This window comes from Amborella trichopoda, chromosome 3 (genome assembly GCF_054954075.1).
Source record: "Amborella trichopoda isolate Santa Cruz 75 chromosome 3, AtrichopodaSantaCruz75HAP2 v2.0, whole genome shotgun sequence".
Lineage (NCBI taxonomy): Eukaryota > Viridiplantae > Streptophyta > Magnoliopsida > Amborellales > Amborellaceae > Amborella > Amborella trichopoda.
This window is the reverse complement of record NC_142338.1, coordinates 5,937,186-5,963,127: the sequence shown is the minus strand read 5'-3', so window position 1 is coordinate 5,963,127 and position 25,942 is coordinate 5,937,186. Positions and strand designations below refer to the sequence as shown.

General features: G+C 41.8%; 1 protein-coding gene across 7 annotated transcripts; it reads left to right on the top strand.

Moving 5' to 3' along the window:
• Positions 1–1,725: 1,725 nt before the first annotated feature.
• Positions 1,726–25,942, top strand: OEP80 (outer envelope protein of 80 kDa). Of its 7 annotated transcripts, none has more exons than XR_016052848.1 (16): positions 1,726–2,653; positions 4,612–4,705; positions 4,868–4,950; positions 5,076–5,173; positions 5,405–5,474; positions 17,999–18,092; positions 20,574–20,655; positions 20,759–20,794; positions 21,591–21,744; positions 21,850–21,990; positions 22,417–22,480; positions 22,611–22,689; positions 23,010–23,125; positions 24,255–24,402; positions 24,677–24,746; positions 25,366–25,942. XR_016052848.1 is itself a non-coding variant. In XM_088863069.1 (16 exons), exons 1-16 carry the CDS (start codon positions 1,931–1,933, stop codon positions 25,518–25,520), a joined length of 2,214 nt encoding a protein of 737 aa, XP_088719195.1. In that variant the 5' UTR covers positions 1,726–1,930; the 3' UTR covers positions 25,521–25,942. The 7 variants fall into 7 exon arrangements, 4 of the variants coding, with proteins under 4 accessions (XP_088719195.1, XP_088719197.1, XP_088719196.1 ...); XR_016052850.1 differs by having other exon boundaries at positions 20,551–20,655; XR_016052849.1 differs by having other exon boundaries at positions 20,551–20,655; positions 22,410–22,480.

Genomic DNA, 25,942 nt, shown 5'->3' with positions numbered 1-25,942 from the left:
TTTCAAATGCCTATTGGTTGAAAAGCTTCAAGTCGAAGTTAATATCAAGGCTCCAAAAAAGTTGGGTTCAAGAGAGGTTGTCGGCGATGTTTTGAAAAATACTAATAAAAAAATTAGGAAACTAGGTGAAAATGGAAATCTTGGAAAAAAAAAAAAAAAAAAGAGAAAGAGAAATGAAGAAGTGAATTTAGGGTTAATGGTGCCTTGAGGTTCCCAAGTATCAGCGATGGTGAGGGGGCCGCGCTCTTTGACAATTTCGAATATGACTGTGGTTATTGTGTGAGTTTGCTCTGGTGGTGTTTTGAGCAGTATGGGTTTCATCTTTGGCTTGGGCTTCTTGGCCCTCATCCTCACTACTGTTGCAAACATCTCTCTGCGCTACACTTCCACAACCCTCCTTTCTCTTCTTGCTCGCCACCCCTCCGCCTCCCCCTCTTTTCCCTTATTACTTCACTGCTGGCGTTCTGTAGAAATCGCATGGGAAGGGAAAAGAGGCAGCAAGTTTGATTATGGAAGTCTTGAGAGAGAAAATATTCTAAGGAAAGAGGCTCCTGAGAAGTGGGTTTTTTTTTCCATATGAGACAGAGACAGAGAGAGGGAGTACTGTAATTTGTGAAAGATATTACTATATTTCGAGTGCCTTAATTTTATGTTAATGTATTAGGGTAATTTAATTACCGTATAAAATGCCTAAGAATTATAATATATAAATTATCGTATGAACCTTTCTGCAAATTATGGTAATGGTAAAAAAATTAATGCGAATGTCATTTTGGTAAAAAAAAGTCAAAAATAGTGAAAATGGTGTAGATAAGGTTTAAAAATTTGAGGTTTTTTTTTTTCCGATTTTACTAAAATATAGGTATATTTGTGATGATTTTTCTAGATATTTATGTGTAAAAAATATATAAAATAATAAAAAAATAAAAAATTAAATTTTTTTGTTTTTTGTTTTTATATAGGTATATCTTTTCTGACTAAAGTAGGCCGAAACTTCTACCAAAACAGACTCGAAGAGACTCTGGCATAAGCAGCTCGAAGCGGTCTGAATATGATCGAAGCGGCAAGACCATGAGCCGAAGCCAATTTGATAACATTGGGTTGAAGTGGTCCAGTCTCCAAAATTTTAAATTTTAAATTTTAAAATTGCAAAGGTATAGGAGCATACTATGTGTCTACTCCCTCGCACATAACACGTACTTAAAAAGATTATTTTAGTCTAAAATTTTGGAAACCACATAATAACTACTAGATGAATATGTTTTTAAAAAATATTGAATTTAAAATTTTGTCATACTTATATCTAGTTCTTTAAAATTTGGGCGATCTCTATTCAAGCTTGAGGTGTTATTATTTTTAACACAAAGAATTTGTTTTAGATTTTTTTATTGAAATTAGTTTATGGGTTGTAGATGTTATATCCTTAAAATGTGAGATTTAAAAGGTATTCGTAGAACGTGTGATATGAGAGGGAGAAAATGATACTTAAAAAAGAAAAAAAAAGATAAATTAATGAAGATTTGAACCCCTACTGTTTGGTAAGAATGGAGTTAGAGATTCCCCCGCCCTTTTTTAGAACTAATAGAAAAAAGTATGATACTCTCGCGTAAGTGGGGTATCTTTTGGCTAAAATTTATTTGAGTTGGGGTGGAGATTTGTCCGAGGGAGTAAATTACCATCATACTCCCGCGGGAGTAGAATATGTTTTGGCCTCTTTCTGTTCTCGTAAGTCTTGGGTCCTAACTCGCTTTGCTCGTGAAGCTAGTTTCTTATTGCACGAGCTGAGCTTCTGAGTCTTGGCTACTCTGTTTTTGAATGTCTGCATAGTTTTCTCTGACCTTTTTGTAAGTTTCAAACTGTCAAAGTATTATGAAACCCTAATATTTTGGAGCCATCTCCGAGTAGATTGCAGAGCTCGAAACCGTTGTCAATGGCTGAAAACCAGGGTAACCCAATTCGATTTATATCGTCCACCATCAAAATCCCAACTAACGCCCTCTACACAGAAAATAACCAATCTCCGGTACCACTGCAGGGCTCAAAACCCTCGTTAATGGTGGAAAACAGAGCCTGCCCAGTTCGATTCACTTCATCCTCCATTAAAATCCCCGAGTTCTTTCTCGGCCCCAAAACCCCATTCTTCACCAACACTGAAAAGCCCAATGAATTCCTTCACAAACTGAACAATTCACTTACAAAACCCCCCAAATTCAAGCATCTAATGAGACCACCCTGCTTTAGTCCACAGAACCCCATTGAAATTCTACACAGTCTCATCAATTCATTCACAAACCCCCTCAAATTCTATCTATTAAGACCATCCCCTCTCCTGTGTTCGGCTACTCTCTCTTCAAGCTTCGAGGGCCAGAGTCCTGGTGTTTTGGTTCACCAGAAGGGATCACGTCATGGTAGAGAAGATCAAGAGAGGGTTTTGATTAGCGAGGTTCTGGTTCAGAACAAGGATGGGGAGGAGCTTGAGAACAAGGAGCTTGCTGGGGTTGCAGTCTCGGCTTTGAAATCTTGCAGGCCAAACTCTGCTTTAACTGTTCAGGAAGTGCAAGAAGATGTTCATAGAATCATTGACAGTGGGTATTTCCAGTCGTGTATGCCTGTTGCTGTTGATACACGAGATGGAATTCGCTTGATATTTCAGGTAGCTCCCTGATTCATTGTTTCTTCTAATTCAGTGCATTAGTGCTTAGTTATTTGTATAACCCATTCATTGTAGATGTTTTAATTTTATTTTTGGTCTAAGAATTCTTAAATTTGTGATTAAATTTGTTGGGTTTCAAACCAGGAAGTTCCCCATTCTGATCTGGTTTACATGCACGTGGTTTTCGCCTTCCAATTTTTTGTCGTTCGTTCGGATGCTTTAATAAATGGGGAGGCTTGATATTTTGTTATTCAAGTTGTTACTATTTTATTTTAGGTGGTTCGCTTTTATTCTTAAACAATTTAATTACGTGTTATCTTCATCTCCTCTCACCATTCTTCATGAGGTTTGAGCATTGATTGGGTATATTGCTTGTGCATAGTGCAGTTGTGGCTTACATTTATTCAGTTTTAACCTGGATTCTGTACTTTTGAGCTCCACATCCCCCCCCCCCCCCCCCCCCCCCCCCGTTTCAATGAATGAGTCAAATTTATTTGAGCTCCACATCCCCCCCCCCCCCCCCCGTTTCAATGAATGAGTCAAATTTATTTAGAGTTGTGTCCATTTCTTGTCTGGCTGATTGGAAGTGAGCAATTAGGGTCGGGGCTGGAGGGTGAACCTAAATGCTAAATTTTGATTTAGATGGACTGTCCTTTTGTACACTAGATCATTATGTGAAGGGTGTCGGGAACTATTGGGTAAGTTAGAGTTATGGCCTATGAATTATGCTCTATGGTGCCAGTATCACCCTCAATGCTGTGTTGCTTAAAATTACTTCACACACGGATGAAATTATACCATTTGTATGTGCATTCATATGTGTCCGCATACCTATAGGGACGTGGATCTGTGCTTGTGTGGAATGACTGAATGGGGTTCTGATGACTTAAAATTTACATTGGCAAGTGTCATACTAGCTTACCACTAGCCAATATGCGAACGATAAGGGCTATGCCAGTTTCACAAACAATGGGTGCGCGGGCCTTGTGGTCAATATGTGCAGGGGATTCGTTTGCAAGTTAATGCCTTTACATATTACCCGGCCTTGAATTATGTATGCTGTTAGTGTTGTCTGTCAGTTTATGCATACGCGACACTATGATATTTCCTTGGCATAGAGTTGTGCAGATCAACTAAAGGAATTTTTCTGTCCTAAATGAAATATACCTTGCTTATCAAGGAGTGTGGAAAGTTGGATGCTAAGAGTAGAAAATGTCACATAGAGGCTGATTTCTGCCTAGATGTCGTTATGGGTTATCCTCTAATACATGATGCTGTTAATGTTGTCAGTAAGTTTATGCATAGGCCACACACAATTTAGGAAACAACATGTTAATCTTGAGGTGGAATCTTAACCTGTAGAAGGCCTCCTAGTCTCCAACAACTGTCATTTACTTGTTAAGCTCAAGCATACCTGGATAGAGATTAAGTAGGTTGCCAAAGGACAGAATATGGTGACTTGGTTACTATGTGATGGTGTGGGCTAACGTGGTCACATGGAAGGGCAAGAGAACCCTAGATTTAAGGCCTTGAAAGGCCGTAAATCCAACATTCGCCCATTTGGCCTTTTGAGGCCTTTAGTCAATGGATTCGTGTGCATAGCCTCAGTAGGGATATACACCATATCTACCTCACCTGCCTCAACTTCATCTCTCACATGATAATGTTGTGCCCTTACGTGTCTTGACTTGCTATGGAACCTTGGTTCCTTTGCCACGGCTATGGAGGCTTGATTATCACACATGATCGTTATAATTCCATGCGTTAGGGTATTTCTTATAATTCCATGCCTTAGGGTATTTCCAGCAATTAGTAAAAGAAAAAGAAAGAAATTTTAAAATTTACAACCTGGAATTCTACATAACCCCTTCTTTCAAAGGCAATTTTTGTGATATTTTTAAATTTTCTGTTGCTATCAATGGATTAATTTTAACTTTGTTGACATGTCCTGTTACAAGGTAGAACCAAATCAGGAGTTCAAGGGGTTGATATGTGAAGAAGCAAATGTTCTACCTACAAAATTCTTAGAGGATGCTTTTAGAGATGGATACGGTAGGTGTATTTACGTGTTATTTCTTTGGAAGTGAAATAAAGTCAAGTTTCTCAGAATCTGTCATGTATTGTTCTCCATATCACAACTTATAATAGGCGTTAAAAATTATTTTGACCAAATTCCTTGTAAATTGAGTTAACTCTCTTTGTCAAGTTGTGCAGGTAAGGTTGTTAATATCCGTCATTTGGATGGAGTGATAAACTCTATAAATGGATGGTATATGGAGCGTGGACTATTTGGAATGGTTAGTGCTTGCTGTCTTGGGTCTCTAACTTGAACTTGTTCCACTGATTTCTTAAAGTAGAAACTTGTTGTCTGTCTTCTATGGATCTTATTGATTGACTCCTTTTTTTCGTATGTATGTTATAGGTATCAGAGATTGAGATACTTTCAGGTGGAATCCTTAAGCTGCAAGTGTCAGAGGCTGAAGTCAATAATATTACCATACGTTTTCTTGATAGAAAGACGTAAGTACCGTGTTTTCCACTTGTTTATAGCCTTAATATCGGAAGCATATTTAGTTTAGCATTGGCAAAAAGGGAAATCTTATTGTAGTGCAATGGGACTATGTAAAAACCATCATTGGATGATTATGACCCCATTGACAATGGTTTTCCTGTAGTCTCATCAGATTGGAATGTACTTCCCTGTGTTTGAAATGCTACTTATTTCATATGTTGACATAGTTTCCTTTGTAGGGGTGAGCCAAATACTGGAAAGACAAGACCAGAAACTATACTTCAGCAATTAACTACCAAAAAGGGACAGGTATATGATATAAGTGCGCACCATGTTGTTTTCAAAATTAAGGATAATCTATGCTTTTGTTGTGCACATTTTACCTTCCTTTTTGATATATAACTATGCAGTTTCTGGCTTATATATGAGAATGTATGTGGAAAGCAGGATTGAGCCGCTTCTTTAGTATACTGTTTGATATTATCTGCTAATTTCATTTGGATGCATTTGTCCTATGAAATTCTTTGACTTGCTGAAGTTATGTATGGTTTCATGTTTGATCATTGTTCGTGTTCTTTCTTACCTTTCGAGATTATATTTTGCGATTTATCAAAATACGCCTAAGAGATTTACTATTTAACATTTTACCCATGTCTTCTGATTTAATTTCAAAATGCCCATCAAAATACATATGACCCTAAGTTGGAATAGTTGAAAAAGTGTGAACTCTTAAATTGTTGAAAAGTAAGTTGTATTTTGATAAATTTCCCTTATATTTTTTTCAGTGGGTTCTTTGTTTTCCAAAGCTGTTAAATGTGATGTAAGCTGCAAATTTGCATGCAAACCAGACATGATTCGCTTGATATTTTTCTATGAGGGTACTGAAAATTTTATTTATATTTAGATATCTCTTGTGAGTTTAGAGCGTTTTTAATAAGTAGAGCAGTTAGGGAGAAGAGATGGGCTAGGGAATCAGCTGTGTGGAGGGCTATAGGTGGGGTTATTTGGGAGTTCACTCAGTGTAGTTGGTAATTTGGTATGGTATGGGGGATGGGAGTTGAGTTGGGTTCTGGGGTGACTCGTGGTGTGGGGACTGGCTGTTGGGGGAGAGGCAGCTAAACCAGGGTCTTGGGTAGGTGAGTACTTCTCCCGGTTGGGAGGGACAGGGGTGTGGGATCCTAGGTCCATTGGGCTTTAATAGAGAAGAGGAGATGAGTGAATTGTTAGATATGTTGAGGAAACTTGAAACAGAAAATGTTCCATTAATAGGCAAAGATAGGCGGAATTGGGTGGAGGTAATTTCGCTTGTAGGTTATTTATAAGACCCTAATGAGGGAGAAAGGGATTGAGAGTACCACCTCGGGTTGAGCGGTGTGGGTGGTAAAGGCTCCATTCCTAGTGGTGTTGTTAGGTTAGATCTTAGATGGCATGTAAAGACTAAATTACTAATAGGTGACCTTCAAAAGAGGACTCTATTTGCCAAACATGTACTTAATGTCAGCAAGGAGCCTGAGATGATGAGACATGTAATAGTTCATTGTGAAGCAGTTACTGGGATATGCTCTTAAATGTTGGGTTTTTTTGTGACGGATTGGGTCATGTCAATATCAGTGGATGAATTTCCAAGGGGATGCTTCCTGTTTCTCCTTTGCTAGGATGCCTTCGGGGAAAATGATGTGGAGGCTTTGCTGTCTTGCTATCTTGTTGAGTTTATGAAAGGGGAGGAACAATTGGACAGGTGTCGAATTTTCTAAGAGAATGGCTTTTGGTGGTTCTCTTTAACCTCCCATATCCCTCGACTGGTGGCGTATTAGTCTCACCCTAGGGATGGTATGTCTAATGGAGGTTCGTAGGGTAACACGTGCCTGGTGGATACTGGAGGTATACTTTGGGATGTAAATAGTAATTTTTTTTTAATACTATTAACATTGTATTGATGGAAATAGAGGATTACAAAACAGTTCACAAAGCAACAACAAGCCAAAAGATATAAATAGTATTAAAATTATAACACTTTTGGATCCGTTGGGTTGTTGGGATTCAATAAGGCTGAAACACATGCATTGTTGGTAGGAATGAGAGTGTCATGTAACATTGCCCTAGGAGGTGGGGTGGGGTGGGGGGGGGGGGGGAGGAATTGCCTCAATGTTACAATATGGGCTTGGAAAGAAGGGCTGATTCCTTGGTGTTTGTTGATGTTCTTTAAATAGAGATTTTAAGTGTTTGTGATGATAAAGAGGTCTGATCCTGCCATATCCCCCTAGGAAGCTTGTATGCTATCCAATGAAGGGGTGGACAAGGGGGTGCTTCTAGTCTTGTCGATGTTCAAAATTGAACCGAAGTATGTAGTTGGAATGTCATCTTGACATCTCTTCTTCTCGGGTCGTTTTCATTTTTCTCTTTTTTCTCTCACTTATTGTCTTTGGTTCTCTTCCTTCCCTCTCCTATTGTATTTATCATAGTTATCAAATGTGGCCATATTACTCATTATGTGGCTACATCAAAGCGATGCAAGCAGGCCCACCTAGGCAGGGCATAGGCCACATAGATGCTCGCATATGCAGATCTATATGGCTGCATCTTCTGCTTGTGTGCAGAAAAATAGACAACAAACACTGATATGTCCATTAATTTGTTGTGCTGAGGTACTTACCATGTTGCGTAGTATTTGGACATGTGCTACATGGTTGACTTGTACCTTTGTGTTGATGTGCATGAACTTTAGTGAAGCGTTCCATGGAGAAAAGTCTGACATTTTCCAGTTTCTGTATCTGTACATATTATGCTTATGATTTGATCATGTTATCTTACATGCTTACTAAAACAATGTAAAGTGGTAAGCACTAAACAATAATGTTTACATTACCCTGTTAGCTACAAAGACAAGGCCTAACTATTGCCCCTGGCTTGAGGTGTGCCTAGGCGCACACCGCAGAGCACTCAACCCATACTGCATGGGTGTGCCTTGCTCGGGTTACCCGTAGGCCCTCGCGACACTGTGTGCATAGGCGCAATCCATGGAGCCGTCAACTCATACAGCGTGGGTGTGCCTTGCTCGGGCTACCCGTCAGCCCTCACGACGCTGTGTGCCTAGGCGCATACCTTGGTGCCCACCACCCATACTGCGTGGGTGTGCCTTGCTCGGGCATCCCATCAGACCTCGAGGCCCCCTGCCTTCAACGGTGCTTGTGGTGATGCACCCAAGCACGCAACGTTGTGCAGTGAGGTGGTATGGATCATGCTTAGAGAAAATCTATACTAGTTTCACCCCATTAGGTGTCACACAGGAATTTCAGGTGTTTTAAGACATCACACATAGTTGGGGAGGGTGGGCACTTGAGTAGGGTGAGGCTGAGGTGTGTGATTTGTGCAAGGCGTTGCCACTGCGTGGGTGTGCCTTGCTCGGGCTGACCCATGGACCCTCGATGCGTTGTGCCTAGGCGCACACCTCGGTGCTCACCACACATACCGCATGGGTGTGCCCAGCTCGTGCTACCGGTAGACACTCGTAGCGTCGTGACTAGGAGCACACCTCGGTGCCCACCAAGCAAGCACACTGTGTGGGTGTCCCTAGCTACGCTGCCGTGCCGAGGCGCACACCTCGGTGCCAACCACCGATACTCCGTGGGTGTCCCTAGCTCGGCTACCCTTGGGCACTCGCGGCGCCGGAGCAGTCCACCCATACTGTGTGGGTGTGGTTAGCTCGGCCTTCCTGGTACCCCTTGCTGTGCCGTTCCTTGATGGACACCTAGGTGCCCCCCACCCAAGACGTGTGCTTATTGCCCCTGGCCCTCGCGACACCGTGCCTAGACTCACACCTCGGTGTCCACCACCCGTGCTGTGTGGGTGTGCCTATATCGGCCTTCCCGGTTGCCCTCGGGGGCGCCGTGCATAGACGATCATCTCAGTGCCCATCCCCCAACACTATGTGGGTGTGCCTTGCTCGGGCATCCATTGGCCCTCGAGGCCTCCTGCCTTCAACGGTGCGTGTGGTGATGTAATCAGGCACGCAAGGTAGTGCATTGAGGTGGTATGGGTCATGCCTGGTGAAAATCTATGATAGTTTCACTCCATTAGGTGTCACTCAAGAATTTCAGGTGTTTTAAGACATCACATATAGTTGGGGAGGGTGGGCACCTGAGTGGGATGAGGCTGAGGTGCGTGATTTGTGCAAGGCGCTGCCACTGCGTTGGTGTGCCTTGCTTGGGCCGACCTGTGGACCCTCGATGCGTTGTGCCTAGGCTTACACCTCAGTGCTCACCACCCATACCGCATGGCTGTGCTCAGCTCGTGCTACCCGGTAGGCACTCGTGGCGCCTTGCCTAGGCATACTCCACGGTGCCCACGAAGCATACTGTGTGGGCGTGCCTAGCTCGGCTACCCGTAGGACCTCGCGACGCCTTGCCTAGGCGCACACCTCAGTGCCCACCGCCGATACTCCGTGGGTGTCCTCAGCTCGGTTACCCTTGGCCACTTGCAGCGTCGTGTGCCTAGGAGCACACCTCGGAGCGGTCCACCCATACCGGGTGGGTGTGCCTAGCTCGGGCTTCCCGGTACCCCTCGCTGCGCCGTGCGTTGATGCACACCTCGGTGCCGTGTGCCTATTGCCCCTGGCCCTTGCGACACCGTGCCTAGACGCACACCTCGATGCCCACCACTAGTGCTGTGTGGGTGTACCTATATCGATCTTCTCGGTTGCCCTCTAGGCTCCGTGCCTAGACGTTCTTCTCGGTGCCCATCCCTCAACACTGTTTGGGTGTGTCTTGCTCGTGCATCCCACCGGCGCTCAAGACCCTTTGCCTTCAATAGTGCATGTGGTGATGCACCCAAGCACGCAACGTCGTGCATTGAGGTGGTATGGGTCGTGCATGAGAAAAATCTATGCTAGTTTCACCCTATTAGGTGTCATTCAGGAATTTCAGGTGTTTAAGACATCACACATAGTTGGGGAGGGTGGGCACCAAATTGGGATGAGGCTGAGGTGCGTGAATTGTGCAAGACGTTGCCATTGCGTGGGTGTGCCTTGCTTGGGCTGACCCGTGGACCCTCGATGTGCTGTGCTTAGGCGCACACCTCGGTGCTCACCACTCATACCGTGTGGGTGTGCTCAGCTCATGCTACCGGTAGGCACTCGCGGCGCCTGCCTAGGCACACTCCATGGTGCCCCCTAAGCATACTTCGTGGGTGTGCCTAGCTGTGCTACCCGTAGGCCCTCGCGACGCTTTGCCTAGGCGCACATCTCGGTGCCCACCATTGATACTCCATGGGTGTCCCTAGCTCGGCTACCCTTGGGCACTCGCTGCGCCTGTACCTAGGCGCACTCGTGTACCTAAGCGCTCACCTCAGAGCCGTCCGCCCATACCGCGTGGGTGTGCTTAGCTAGGGCTTCCCGGTACCCCTCGCTATGCCGTGCCTTTACACACACCTCGGTGCCCCCCACCCAAGACTTGTGCCTATTGCCCCTGGCCCTCGCGACACTGTGCCTAGACGCACACCTTGGTGCCCACCACCCATGCTGTGTGTGGGTGTGCCTAGATCGGTCTTCCTAGTTGCCCTCGGGGCGCCGTGCCTAGACGCTCATCTCGGTGTCCATCCCCAACACTGTGTGGGTGTATCTTGCTTGGGCTTCCCACCGGCTCTCAGGACCCCTCCCTTCAATGGTCCGTGTGGTGATGCACCCAGGCATGCAACGTCGTGCATTGAGGTGGTATGGGTCGTGCCTGGAGAAAATCTATGTTAGTTTCACCCTATAAGGTGTCACTCAAGAATTTCAGGCGTTTTAAGACATCATCCATAGTTGGTGAGGGGGGCACCTAAGTGGGTCGATGCTAAAATGCGTGATTTTTGCAAGGCGCTGCCATTGCGTGGGTGTGCCTTGTTCTGGCTGACCCGTGGACCCTTGATGCTCTGTGCCTAAGCACACACCTCGGTGTTCACCACCCATACCGCATGGGTGTGCTCAGCTCGTGCTACTGGTAGGCACTCGCGATGCCGTGCTTAGGCACACTCCACGGTGCCCACCAAGCCTATTGCGTTGGTGTGCCTAGCTCGACTACTCGTAGGCCCTTGCGACGCCTTGCATAGGCGGACACCTCGGTGCCCACCACCGATACTTCGTGGGTGTCCCCAGCTCGGCTACGCTTTGGCACTCGCTGCGCCGTGTACCTAGGCGCATACCTCGGAGAGGTCCACCCATACCGCGTGGGTGTGCTTAGCTCGTGCTTCCCAGTACCCCTCGCTGCGTCGTGCCTTGATGCACACCTCGGTGCCCCCCACCCAAGACGTGTCTATTGCCCTTCGCCCTCGCAACATCGTGCTTAGACGCACACCTCGGTGACCACCACCTGTGCTATGTGTGGGTTTGCCTATATCGGTTTTGCCGGTTACCCTCGGGGCGCCGTGTTTAGACCCTCATCTCGGTGCCCATCCCTCAGTACTGTGTGGGTGTGCCTTGCTTGTGCTTCCTATTGGCCCTCGGGACCCCTCCCTTCAATGGTGCGTGTGGTGATGCACCCAGGCACGCAATGTCGTGCATTGAAGTGGTATGGGTCGTGCCTGAGAAAAATCTATGCTACTTTCACCCTATAAGGTATCACTCTGGAATTTCAGGTATTTTAAGACATCTTGCATAGTTGGTGGGGGGGCACCTGAGTGGAACGAGGCGGAGGTGCGTGATTTTTGCAAGGCGCTACCACTGAGTGGTTGTGCCTTGCTCGGGCTGACCCGTGGACCCTTGATGCGCTGTGCCTAGGCGCATACCTTGGTGCTCACCACCCATACCGCATGGGTGTGCTCAGCTCGTGTTACTGGTAGGCACTCGCGACGCCGTGCCTAGGCACACTCCACGATACCCACCCAGCATACTGCGTTGGTGTGCCTAACTCGGCTACTCGTAGGCCCTCGCGACGCCTTGCCTAGGCACACACCTCGGTGCCCACCACCGATACTCCGTGGGTGTCCCCAGCTTGGCTATGCTTGGGCACTCGCTGTGCCGTGTGCCTAAGCGCACACCTCGGAGTGGTCCACCCATACCGCGTGGGTATGCCTAGCTCGGGCTTCCCATTACCCCTCGCTGTGCTGTGCCTTGATGCACACCTCGGTGCCCCCCACCCAAGACGTGTGCCTATTGCCTCTGGCCCTCGCGACACCGTTCTTAGACTTACACCTCGATGCCCACCACCCATGTTGTGTATGGGTTTGCCTATATCTGTCTTCCCGGTTACCTCAGGGCGCCGTGCGACGCTCATCTCGGTGCCCATACCCAACACTGTGTGGGTGTACCTTGCTCGGGCATCCCACCGGCCCTCGAGGCCCCCTGCCTTCAACGGTGCATGTGGTGATGCACTCAGGCAGGCGACGTCGTGCATTGAGGTGTTATGGGTCGTGCCTGGGGAAAATCTATATTAGTTTCACCCCATTAGGTGTCACTCAGGAATTTCAGGTGTTTTAAGACATCACACATAGGTTGGGAGGGTGGGCACTTGAGTGGGACGAGGCTGAGGTGCGTGATTTTTGCAAGGCGCTGCCACTGCATGGGTGTGCCTTACTCGGGCTGTCTCGTGGACCCTCGTTGCTTGTGCCTAGGCGCACACCTCAGTGCTCACCACCCATACCACGTGGGTGTGCTCAGCTCGTGCTGCCGGTAAGCACTCGCGGTGCTGTGCCTAGGTACACACCACGGTGCCAACCAAGCATACTGCGTGGGTGTGCCTAGCTCGGCTACCCATAGGCCCTCGCGACGCCTTGCGTAGCGCACACCTCGGTGCCCACCACCGATACTCCGTGATTGTCCCCAGTTCGGCTACCCTTGGTCATTCGCTGCGTCATGTGCCTAGGCGCACACCTCGGAGCCGTCCACCCATACCGCGTGGGTGTGCTTAGCTCGGGCTTCCCGGTACCCTTCGCTGCGCTTATGTGTGATGTCTTAAAACACCTGAAATTCCTGAGTGACACCTAATGGGGTGAAACTAAAATAGATTTTCCCTAAGCACGACCCATACCACCTCAATGCACAACGTTGCGTGCCGGGGTGCATCACCACGCGCACCGTTGAAGGCATGGGGCCCCGAGGACCGGTGGGATGCCCGAGCAAGGCACACCTACACAGTGTTGGGGGATGGGCATCGAGATGAGCGTCTAGGCACGGCGCCTCGATGGTAACCGGGAAGATCGATATAGGCAAACCCACACACAGCACGGGTGGTGGGCATTGAGGTGTGCGTCTCGGCACGATGTCGCGAGGCAGATATGTACTAAGTTAAAATGCCTAACTATTATGTAATCTCATATTTGTGTTATTCCTTTATATTTTTGCATTATGTGTGATTATTTGTGTGTGTGTGGGTATATCTATGATGTCAACCCACTAGCTGCTGGTAGCTATAGTAAATGCCCAACAGCCTAGATTGAATCTGGATCAATCTGATGGTCACGATTACATTTCGAGTTTGCATTTTAATATTTTTCTAAAAATCCAAATCACTTGAAATTTGGAGCGTCTATTCTTAAAAAGTAGGCAAATCTAATAAAGATATAAAAAAATAATTCATAACCAATAAATAGACCAAAATACCACAGAAACTTTTGGGGGTATTTTCGTCAATTTAGTTTTTTTGAATTATTTTTTTAATATTTTTATTAGGTGCGCCTTAATGAGAAGAGTGGATGTTTCAAATTTCATGTCATTTAGATTTGTAGGAAAAATATTAAAATTAAAGTACGAAACACAGTCATGATTATTAGATTGGCCAAGTTTCAATCTAGGCCATTAGGCGTACATTATTCCATCAGCCCATGGGCTAACAAGATCTTTTCCCTATATATATTTATAAAATTATTGCCGACTTCAGTGTTTTAAAATGTGGCCGCATCAGGCGTTATTCACTGCCTAATGCTTTGATGATGGCCGTATATGCGGTTTGGAGAGTTGCGCCCGCATATGCGTTGCATCAATCCACATCATAGTCGCATCCCTCATAGGGTGCATCATACTGCATACACGGTTCGCCATTTTTTTGGAAAATGAACCCCTCGAGCAGGGGTATTAAGGTCTTTTTGACCTCCAAAACTGGGGGGAAAAGGTTTGGGGCCCAAACATCATTTTTCAGCCACATCCGTGGCTTTTAATTGGAGCAATTGAATCAAAAATTTTTTTTGGCAGAAATTTTATTTTGTAAAGTTCTTCAATTTGTGTATTGGTTGATGCTTAGTTGTTGATTTGTATCTTTTGGGTGTTGATTTGAAGAAGTTGAGGAAGTTTAGGCGAACTTGTCACAACAAATCGAGGGTTTCAAGGGTTGTTGATTGTTTGTGGTCGTAGATTTGTGCTTATGGTTGTTGATTGTTGAATATGTTATGAAGCTAGTTTCAAGTTTTTAGTTTCTATGATATAGTTGATACATAATATTTGACAACTGATACTTTTAAAATTATTGAATAAACTAAATACCTACTATCACATATATGATCTCCATATTTTTTTCTATGCATTAACCTATTTTTTTTAGATTGTAGAATTTTTTTACATTTATTGACCGCATCGCGGCGATGCACCTGGATCCAGACCTCATCAAGCCGCATCGGTCCCCTAAACGCATACGGCGGCATCCTGCATTTTAAAACATTGGCCCATTGCACCTGCCTAGTGGCTCATCGAGTTGTATAGAGCATCGGATCCCCTAGTGCCTCTGGTCTGCATTCTGTAATTAACAACCTTGGTATTTATAGCCCTATTTAGGAGCATAAACTTGTATTATATATTTTACCCTAATAAAATCTCGTTACCCATCAAGAAAAACTAATAACTAGAGCAGTTGTTTTTGGATAGTGGATTTTGGATAAGGTTGTGGGTATCTAACAATACAGATTATTATGGGTAATTTTGCTCCTCTTGATCTACAGTTGCCGCTTGCCCCATAACAACTGGGGAAATCTATTTCTTAAATTTGTGGTGGCTGGGCTGGGTATATGTTGAGCTGCTAGGGATATGTTGGAGATCCTAAAATTTGTCACAACTGTATGAAAACTTCACGATATCGAGACCCATCAATTTCTTAATGCCCTGGTCTGGTTTTCAAAATACCTTAAAATTAAGTGCAAAATGGTGAAATGACCAGTGGGTAAAATAGTTATTTTCAAGTACTGGGATCCAAGTATTCCCAATATTCAAGTTTCTCATCTTAATAATCTATAAAGCCAAAAGGTTTTGCAGCTCCTGGTATTTTATGTTTTGTTTTCCCTCGACATTTTGTGGATTCTTGTTGCGTTGGGGATCCATTGTTCAAATGGCCTCTCAAGCTAAGGCCAATTCAAAAGGCATTTATTTGAGTCAAAATTATTGTCATGTTCATATCTCTATGCACCTTGCATCCTTGAAAAGGTTAAACCTTTAATAGTTTGTCTCCAAGATCATGACTATTTAAGATTAGATGTTTTCTCAAGAGGAAAATCAAGCTTTGCCATATGAGTATGGATTTGTTTTAACTATGATTATATCAAATTCAATCTTCAGTTTGGCAGTTTTGGTAGGTGCTAAAGTTGGAACATAGTTGTTCTAAACGCCTGAGATTCCCTATCGTTTTAGGAATCAGAATTGACGTCCATACAAGGGGAATTGCGGGAAACGCGATACCTACTTATAGAATCTAGTTTTGACCCAAATAGAGCCGACACCCCTACATACATCGAAACAAGATTTGACCTATTTAGAACTGACCCATATGGAAACGAGATTCCTTCATATATGGAATCGCTATTCCAACATCTTTGGAATCGAGTTTTTTATGTATGTGGAATCAAGATTCATACTAGTTTGGAATCGAGTTTTGATCCACATGGGAATCGAGATTTGTAACTTTATAGGAAGAGTTTCAATCCCTTTTATTTTTATGCGAAAAGCCCCTTTAGAATCAAGATTCCTACATCCATAACATCTCGTGCCTTGACAACTTAGAACCTCAACAAGCAATCGAGATCAGAGGTCTCTAAGACCTGAAGAAGGGCTCTGTAGATATAAAGTTAATATATTGATTGATTATTGACTATGGAGCCTCAGACACAATAGCAGAAGTAAGGTCAATTAATAAATACTCGTAATCCACCAGGGAAATTGTCTACAAAAGATACAAATATTATCTTATGTATTTTTGAAATGTGATTTTGATTTCATTATTGTAGTTCAAAATAGGACTTTGTGCCATGGTGTTGTTTGTGTTGTAGCCTATTTGAATGTAAAACTCTTTACCAATAACATTTTAGAAAAAGGTAGCCAATCCTAGCACTGTTACAAACATGATCCGAGCCAGTCCTAGCACTATTAGAAACATTATTATAGCCAGTCCTAGCACTCTTAGTACTCCCATTAATGCTCCAACGCTGTAGTTGTATCACCATTAGTACTCTCATTAATGCTCCAACACTATAGTTATACTTGCCTTTGTTACCTACAAAAGACATTAAAATCATAGATGTTGGGTACTTCTTAACTCTAAACATTTGTATTTGAAAGTTGATTTGTGTTACAAATACTTCAGCATTGCGTTTATTGGATTATTATTTGTAGCACCTATAAACCATGGGAAACAATGTTCTCCAATTGGGTTTCCATATAACTATAATCAGAATACATAAATATTTGAGGTGAGATCCCTTGTTCAATGAATCACACTTTTGTGAAAAATTCGGCTCTAGATCTATATGGTGGTAGAAGCAAGATTCCATGTTGATTGAATCTTAGTTTCCTACACCTACTAACCAAGGTACTTGATGCTATGGATTCTGGATTTTTTTAAAAAAAAAATCAAATCGAGATTCATTATATATGGAATCTGGAATCAACAAATGTGGAATCAAGATTCAACAAGTGTTGGAATCGATATTCTAAAAAGTTGGTATTGAGATTCCATAAATGTTGGTATCAAGATTTGGAAATAGTTGGAATCGAGATTCTTAAAATAGGGAATCGAGATTCCTAAATAAGGATTCCTGACTTGAAGGAAATAGGTTCCATGAAGATTCCTTGTCAGAATTACTGAATCAGGATTCCAATGCAGAATCACTACCTAGGCTAAGAGATTCCGATAACTATAGCTTGGAAACTACAAGGGATTGTCTACAAAGAGACCGTTTATTTTTTGTACATGGAGGTCACAATCATTCTTGTCCCCTAAATTTCAAAATGGGTGGTTGTAAGAGTGTCATTGAATAGACACAAAGTTCTAAAAAACAAAAATTCTCGGACTTTCTGACTCACCCTAAGCAATCGAATTTGACATCTAATGAGTGGGAATGATTGTGACCTCCATGTATAAGAGATAAATGGTCTCTTTGTAGACAATCCCATTTAATAATATACCAAAGAAATCACCTTTATTTTTATTTTTTCTCTAATATTAAAGAAATCACATTTTTTTTAATTTATGTTCCTCGTTTACATATACGATGCTCCATTGCTTGGCATCTGTTGGTCTGGACCATAAAAGTGTGGATCACACTGAAAACTGAAATGATTTTCCATCTTTAGTTACTAGGAATCTATACAGTGATATAAATTTCTGTACGTTTTCTTTTTCTGAAACTCGTGTTATATGTGAAATATATCTGCTAGTCTGTTACTAGGTGAAAGATGTTGATTTTCTATACTCAAAAACTGAATTTGTTTCTCTTTGAAACCGTGATCTTCTTTTTGCTAACAGCCATGATTAGTCTTGTTCTTGATGAAAAATATGAAAACATACATGCATATCTCTTTGATATGGTTGATCTTCTGTCGGTTATAACCAGTTTCAGTCTTCTACTCTGTAAGAGAAATCAATATTTCTAACTTTCATGTGTAGGTCTACAGCTTGCAGCAAGTTAAAAGGGACGTAGAGACTGTTCTGGCAATGGGAATAATGGAAGATGTCAGCATCATTCCTCAGCCTGCAGGGGGTATTGCACATATCTTAGTACTTGGAAATGATGGCAAAATCTATATACCTCTTTTAAGGATCTATGTTCTCTCAAATGATAACTTGTGCTCTCTGTTTGTATGCATGTGTTTGCATATTTGGCTTGCCTCTTTTGTTTATTGCGCAGTTGTCACCATTGTATGACTGGTGTACGTAATTATGTCGTAAATATTTGTTCATTGAGATTGTATTGGTATAGGTAATTTTGGTTGTATATGCTTTTTGATAAGATGCTTGCTAATGTAGTATTTTTTTCATTTTAGACACTTGATCATTGAGTGAATCTCAAAAGAATATACCATAATGCAATAGAGTACGTTATATGGTTCTTGAATGCACATGATCACATATTGTCAATGACTTATGGTGGAGATTGAACTCTTGGGCCCATCAGAACAGTCACCAATGTACAAGCATCGGGAAGTATAATCAAATGCTTTTCTGCAGTACCATATGCCATTCTCCTTTGGATTATGGTTTACTTTCCCATCTTGAAACTAGTTAAATTTGATGCTCCAACTATGGACCTTTTTTGGTCCTTGGATCTCTTGTATGCTACATTGACATCTCCCATGTCTTTTAGTTCTTCTTCTGCTGCAGAAATTAGTTTTTTGATTTTTAATCAATAAAACATTATCTTCTTTTTTGAGAAAATACAAATCACCTTCTCTCTCTCTCTCTCTCTCTCTCTCTCTCTCTCTCTCACTCACTCTCAAAAAGGAAAAAGTAGTCCTACTAGTCACCCAGAAGTGGCAATGCTTGAGCAGGATTTGTGCATTCAATGTATGATAAATATCAATTACATTGTGGCAATGCCATCTGTGGTATTGAGGGGGGTTCCAAAGATAACACTAACTTTTAGTCAATTTATTTGGGCCAATATATTTTCTAAATCCATTACCAAATTCACCTATTTGTAAATTTTTCCAAACCATTTATTATTTTCTATATTTTTAGTACTTACTATTTTCCCTATACTCACACATATAGGATGGTCTGTTCGACACATGTATCGGACTTGCCACATGAATATCATTGTTTTCAATTTTTCACTTTGACAACAATACATGAAGATGGATAGCTGTTGAAGGGTTCTTAGCGGTCATAGAGAGAGAGGGGTTCTTTCTTTTACTCCTTTAACAATCTATAGGATTACTAGGATGGTATGCCTTTTTTTTCAGAGAAATTGGTTAAGTGGGTCATTTGACCCTACAATCCAACTGTTGAGATAAAGTGGCCATGCAGCATTATTCATGCTTGGCCAAAGGAGTAGTCCATCAGGCTGGCTTCGTCATCAACTAACTCTAGGAAACTTGGCTATTCTCTTTCTTTTATTATTGTGATGCTCATAGCCAATTGTTGTTGAGGCCTGAGCAATGTTTTTAAAAACGGTCCGCCCGGAGTCTAGGCACCCGCCTAGGCGGCCTAGACCAAAATACCGCACACCTAGACCTAGGTGGCCCTACACGGGCGGATGTACCTGGGCGGGCGCCCAGGGGCGTGGTTTTTTTTTTTTGTTTTTTAAATAGCCAAAAGGGAAAATGGGGTAATTTTGAGGTTTAAATAAGTTATGGGGGTTATTTTCAGCCCCCAAAGTTAAAAGAAAAATTCCATAAACCCTCAATCTCTTGGCTACACCATCAAAAGTATTTTTTGTGGTTTGAAGAACCTTCCTAAATCTTTTCACTTATTATGAAATATGGGGAGTTGGAGACAATTACTAATACATATCCTATTAGACTTTTAAATTTTGTATGGTTTGAATTTTGAAAATTTGAACAAATTTATTCTCAATATGCGATATGCCATATTTTTATGCATAAAAAAACATGTTACAATATTTTCAAATGTAATAAATTCTAAAATTGACACAAATATATGTATATACTACATATCTATATAAATTGTACAACAAGGCGCTGGGCGCCAGGCCTGCCACCTAGGGGCCGCTTATTGTTTTTTGAAACGTTGGGCCTGAGATTTTTGGTCAAATGTCCATATATTCAGTACTCGGTCATCTGTAAATTTACATCTTATGTTTAAAACAAATTACAGTCAATTTCTTTTTTTAAAAAAAAAAATTAGCCATGCTTAAATAAGGATTAAATTTCTCACTTCAGTTGCCGACTAAGAAGAAAGGTTCTGGGAATTTGGGTTCAAAATTTTGAAATACATTGTTTTGGTTTTCAAAGGTGGGGGTTTACTAGGAAATCTAAAGGATGTATGCATTCTTGTAGGAGTTCTGACATCGTTCCTTAATGCTATGTACAGAACCAAATAGGAGTCATGAAGTTCTTACCATCTTGCGTTAGCAGTTGCTGCTATGCATGTGTATATTACATGTTATGTTTGTTTATCTTAATTTTACTGCCGATCTTAAGGTAAGGCCTCTTACCATTAATTTGGTCGATTTTATTATGTTTTACTTCTGATACCAGGAGTCCTCATGGGAACTTTGCAGACACTGGTAAGGTTGATTTGACAATGAATGTTGTTGAGCGCGTGAGTGGAGGTTTCTCTGCGGGTGGTGGAATTTCAAGTGGGTAAGTAATAGCATTCAAATTTCGAAGACCTAGTTGAGTTCTTTAAGTTTAAATCTTTTTTCTGCATTCATTTTGTTTACTTGGTGGTACTCTTTTTGTGTAGGATAACCAACGGTCCTCCCTCTGGACTTATTGGAAGGTAAATGCTGAACATTTATTGAGAATATTCCTCTTGCAGTTATTGGCTACTTTGTTTCTTATTGCCCTCCTTTCATTCCAAAAGTTCTTTATAGCAAGATCTATATGAATCGCTATGCAGAGTAGTGCATTATTTTCAGAACTTAATGTTGTTGCTAAGGCTTTCTAGAAATTTTGTGATGTGTAAGTCTTGTTACGTATAAGAGAAGTTTCTGTGAATCGTCGTCCTTTGAAAATATGAACATGCCATCATCGATAAGTATGCATTACTCTTATATCTGGATAAGACCAATATTTAAAGATTTGCCGTGGACACATTCATCACTTTTCAAAAGCTATGTTGTTCTAAATAACCAAAATACCCTGATAAGCCAAAAGCAATTGGTTATGACAAAAGGGGGGAGTAATCTATGTCTAGAAATTTGTGTTGGAGGATAAGGATCATTGTTAATGGCTGGGGTTAATTGACCCTGTTGATGAGTGAAAAGTTAGCATAAAATCTTTATACAATTGTTTTAAACTGAATAGAAGTGGATAATCCGATTATGGGGATCGACCTTGAATGAGGTAATGTATGCTTTGAAATGCCACAAACAAGGGGAACTCTTAATTGGGTTCATTCAATTATTACATTTATGCTTAAGATTTGGTTCCAACCTTGGAATGAGATGTTTGTAAAAATCTGGCTTGCACCGAGAACTAGGCTTTCCAGTCTTGCAATATGATGTGGTCCTATATCGATATTGGTATTACTATTTCTATGTTCCTGTTCATCTAAATCAGGAATTTGTTTGCAGCTTTTCATATTCCCATCGGAATGTCTTTGGACGCAACCAAAAGCTGAACATTTCACTAGAAAAGGGACAGAGTGGCTCTATATTCCGGATAAACTACACTGATCCTTGGATTCAAGGAGACGATAAGAGAACATCCAGATCAATATGGGTGCAGGTGATTTTAAGGATTAAATTATGTTGTTTTGATATATACGTAGTATCTGTTATGGAAAATCCTGGTTAAATTGTTTGAGGGAAGTTCTGTTTTCTTTTTTTATAGAATTCAAGGACCCCTGGAATGCTAGTACATGGCGACCATTCTCGCCACGGTGGAGTTACAATAGCCCGCGAGACTGCAGGTATCGAATATGGCCGGCCATTTAGGCCAAAGTGGAATGGAACTGCGGGTGTAATTTTCCAGGTATGGTCACTAGTCTGCCTTTTATTTTTTCTTTTGATCCAGCTAGTGTTTTACTCTTTATGGTTGTGGGTGGATGGTCATTACAAATATATTCAAAGTTGGGTATAGCTGCCGAACATTGTCACTCAATGTAATCCAGTTGACTAGGAGTCCTTTGGTTCATCATCATCCAATGGAATGATGAATAGTTATGGAGAGAGTTGGACTCACCATTGGTGTCATGTCATGTTCTGTTGGGTCCCTTTCTTCGTTCTTCACCAACCGTCATTTCATTGGATGGTGCTTCTTCTCTCTTTATTGATGCTATTGGAATCTTAATATGAACTATACTCTCAGTTTCCTAGTTAAAGACATCCTAGAACCACAAAATCCTTCACCTGAATAGCTTGTTTTCTTATGAATGACTTTAACTGTCTCAGCATGCAGGTGCCCGTGATGATGAAGGGAAACCTATCATTAAAGATGCGTATGGCAGCCCCCTAACTTTTAGGTTTGGTTTATAAATCTTCACCTTTTCTTTTTGGAAGTTTCAGTTTTAATTTCACATTTTTCTCTTGTACACATGTTTGTGTCATTTACATGTTTGGATCACTCTTTCTGATTTCCACGTCTGTTTCCAGTGGAAATAAGCATGATGATATGCTGATTGCCAAACTTGAGAGTGTTTACACTGGTTCAAGCGACCATGGTTCTTCAATGGTATGTACTACCTTAAGACTTTGTTTTTCTATTCTCAAGTTAATGAAAGGTGTAAGTGTACTAAAATCCAGTAGTCTATGGAAAACCTTTATTGACTTTATGACATCCAATAATATGTGCACTGGTAGAGTGACTCCTGCCGTTGCACTCATTTCCTTTTCTGGTGGGATCTGGCTCTTTGTTTATCACATTTCAACATTTCAATGGACAGTGATGATCCAGTGGTGTTTTCCATGGTTCATTGGATTATACTATACTTTTCCCTTATAAAAGTAGTCAATTGTGTATCCTCATTGGCATCCATGTCACTCATGTTGCAGTTTATGTTTAGCATGGAACAAGGCCTTCCTGTTTTGCCCGAGTGGCTTTGTTTCAACAGAGTGAATGCCCGTGTCAGGAAGGGCTTTGAAGTTGGCCCTGCTCGTCTTATTATGAGGTGCGATTCTCATACTACTCATGCTATATACATATATATATATATATATATATATATATATATATATAAGATTCTCATACTTTCCATTGAGTCACTATTGGAAGTTTGTGAGGGTTAGGCAAGCTCACTACACAGACTTGTGAATGTCGCTGATGTTGGTTGTCACTGATGTTGGTTGGTGAACATGGGAATGCATACCATGATCCTGTAGATTATAGTTCTATAGTATAACTGTGAGACTTGTTTTGCTTTATGAGGCAGAATGTTGGGCGGTCAAGAAACAACATATCCAAATAATGAGTATAGCTGAGATGAGCATGTTGAGATGGATGAGTGTCAAGAGAAGATGGAAAGAACTAAAAATGAATACATTTGGTAGAATTTAGGTGTGGTACCAATAGGCGACAAGATGAGAGAATATAGACTTAGGTGGGCTGGCCATGTGCAGCATAGACTCAGTACAATAGCTGTTAGGAGGTGCTAAGTGGAAGGCTAAAAAAAGACAAGGGATAGGCCCAAAAAGTCATGGTTGGAAGTAGTGAGAAACGATATGTGGACTATAGCGTCATTGAAGGTATGACCCTTAATAGAGCAAAATGACATGCCAAGATTCGTGTAGCCATCCCCAATTGGTTGGAAAAACGCTCTGATTAGTCATCATCATCATGTGGATTATGGGATATGGTACTTGAGGGACCATCCTATGTAAGTTCTCGATGACAGGAAGTGGGGAGTTAGCCAGCGCACTTGTGTGTTCACCCATCAAGAGGGAATCATGATTTTCTTTTCTTGTTGGCAAGCAAGCTGGGTTTGAGCCCACAAACATATGATTGGAACAGTACCAAGAAGAAAATTCACGAGATTGGAATTTCAACCTTCAATTTAAGCTAGAGGGGGACTGTGAGTTTTCCATTTTGGGTAGGCATGCTGGGTTCCCACGACCAACAGGGTAGGGATAAGTGTCTTCCAAATGAACTATGGGTTTGAACCTGGGGGTTAGATATCAAAACAACAAAATCTTAGTCTTCTGTTGTGAGGTCGTATCTTCTTGTCTATTCTCTAGCTGCTGACTAAGATTTTTATTCATGGATATATGATGTTGATAAGATACGTTGTTTTGTTTTTGCAGTTTGTCAGGTGGCCATGTGATGGGGAATTTCTCTCCTCATGAAGCTTTTGCTATTGGTGGAACTAACAGTGTTCGAGGATACGAGGAGGGTGCTGTGGGCTCTGGCCGTTCGTATGCAGTAGGAAGCTCAGAAGTTTCTGTTCGTTTGGTAAGGAACCACACTACATTTTCACCTCTCATATTTGAGGTTTTCTCTCTCTCTCTCTCTCTCTCTCTCTCTCTCTCTCACACACACACACACACACACACACAGGTTTTGACGAGCCTGCTGCTGATCATGAGGTTTAGCATCATAGGATCAGTAGGGGATTTTTAGGTGTCAATTTGTGTATCAAGTAGGGACTTGGGTTTGTGAGTATCCATATTTGGCATATTGTGCAGAATTCTTCCTCCTCAAACTGAAGTATGCTCTGTATTTGCAGTTTGGACCTGTGGAAGGTGTGGTTTTTGCAGACTATGGAAGCGATCTTGGTTCAGGTTCAACGGTACCAGGCAAGGGATGCTCTCTCTCTATCTCTCTCTCTCTCGATATATATATATATATATATATATATATATATATATATATATATATATATATAGAATAAACCTTCCAATAGCTAGGGAGCTATAATGAATAGTAATATAGGTGGAATTTCAGCCGTTAGATCTTCATCATATAGTTCAGAATGCATATCACTATATGAATTTTAATTTTTTTTTCTATAAATCTGATTAAGATGAAATTTTGGATGTATATACTTAACATTGTTGTGCATCATATAAAAACATAGAAAAATAATTGTTAATAAATTAAAATGACTAAATTATCCCCATCAGTTTTCAGGGATATTTTGGTCATTTTATATTTTAGAAAATATTTTTTTTTTATTTTTTAATTGTGCACCCTATTTTTTAGTACACGTCTAAAATTTTGTTATGATCCAACTTCTAAAAAAAATATTAAAATTTATATAATTCTGAACTACATGATGAAGTTCTGACGGCTGAGATTCCACCTATATCATTATAGCTGTCTAGTTATTGTTAGCTTTTCCCATATATATATATATATATATATATTTTGCTCTCTAAAACAAACGAGAGTGGCTTACTATGAATGGGACTTCAGGCGATCCTGCTGGTGCAAGGGGAAAGCTTGGTAGTGGCTATGGTTACGGAGTTGGCATTCGCATTGATTCACCATTGGGTTCTCTGCGCCTCGAGTATGCCTTCAATGATAGGCATGCTAAAAGGTTCCATTTTGGAGTTGGGCTTCGCAATTAACTAATTTCTCTCTCCAAAAGTGGGAAAAATTTTGGATAGGTTCAAGGGCTTTTCTTTCTTGATGCTTATGCTTGATTTGCATGTCCTCCCCACCTTAAGGAGGTTTTGTTTAGGGGTTTTGTCCATCCATTTTCGTCATCTTAGTCTCTCTCTCTCTCTTGTTTTATTGGTTGAGTTCCATTGGAGAAGGTTTCAGTGTTGCTTCATGTTCCTTGCTGTGGCAACTAAGGCGGCCTTAAAATGGGTTTGGGCATGCGTAAAATAGCCCAAGGTATTTATGGGGGCAAAGTTTTTATTTATTTATTAATATGGGCTTCAGTTAGTTTATCTTGTATGTTCGTCCCCTTTGATGCCCGAGCTGCACATACAATAGAATTCACAGATAAATTATAATGCAGGAGCTCCTTGCTGGTTTTAACTCA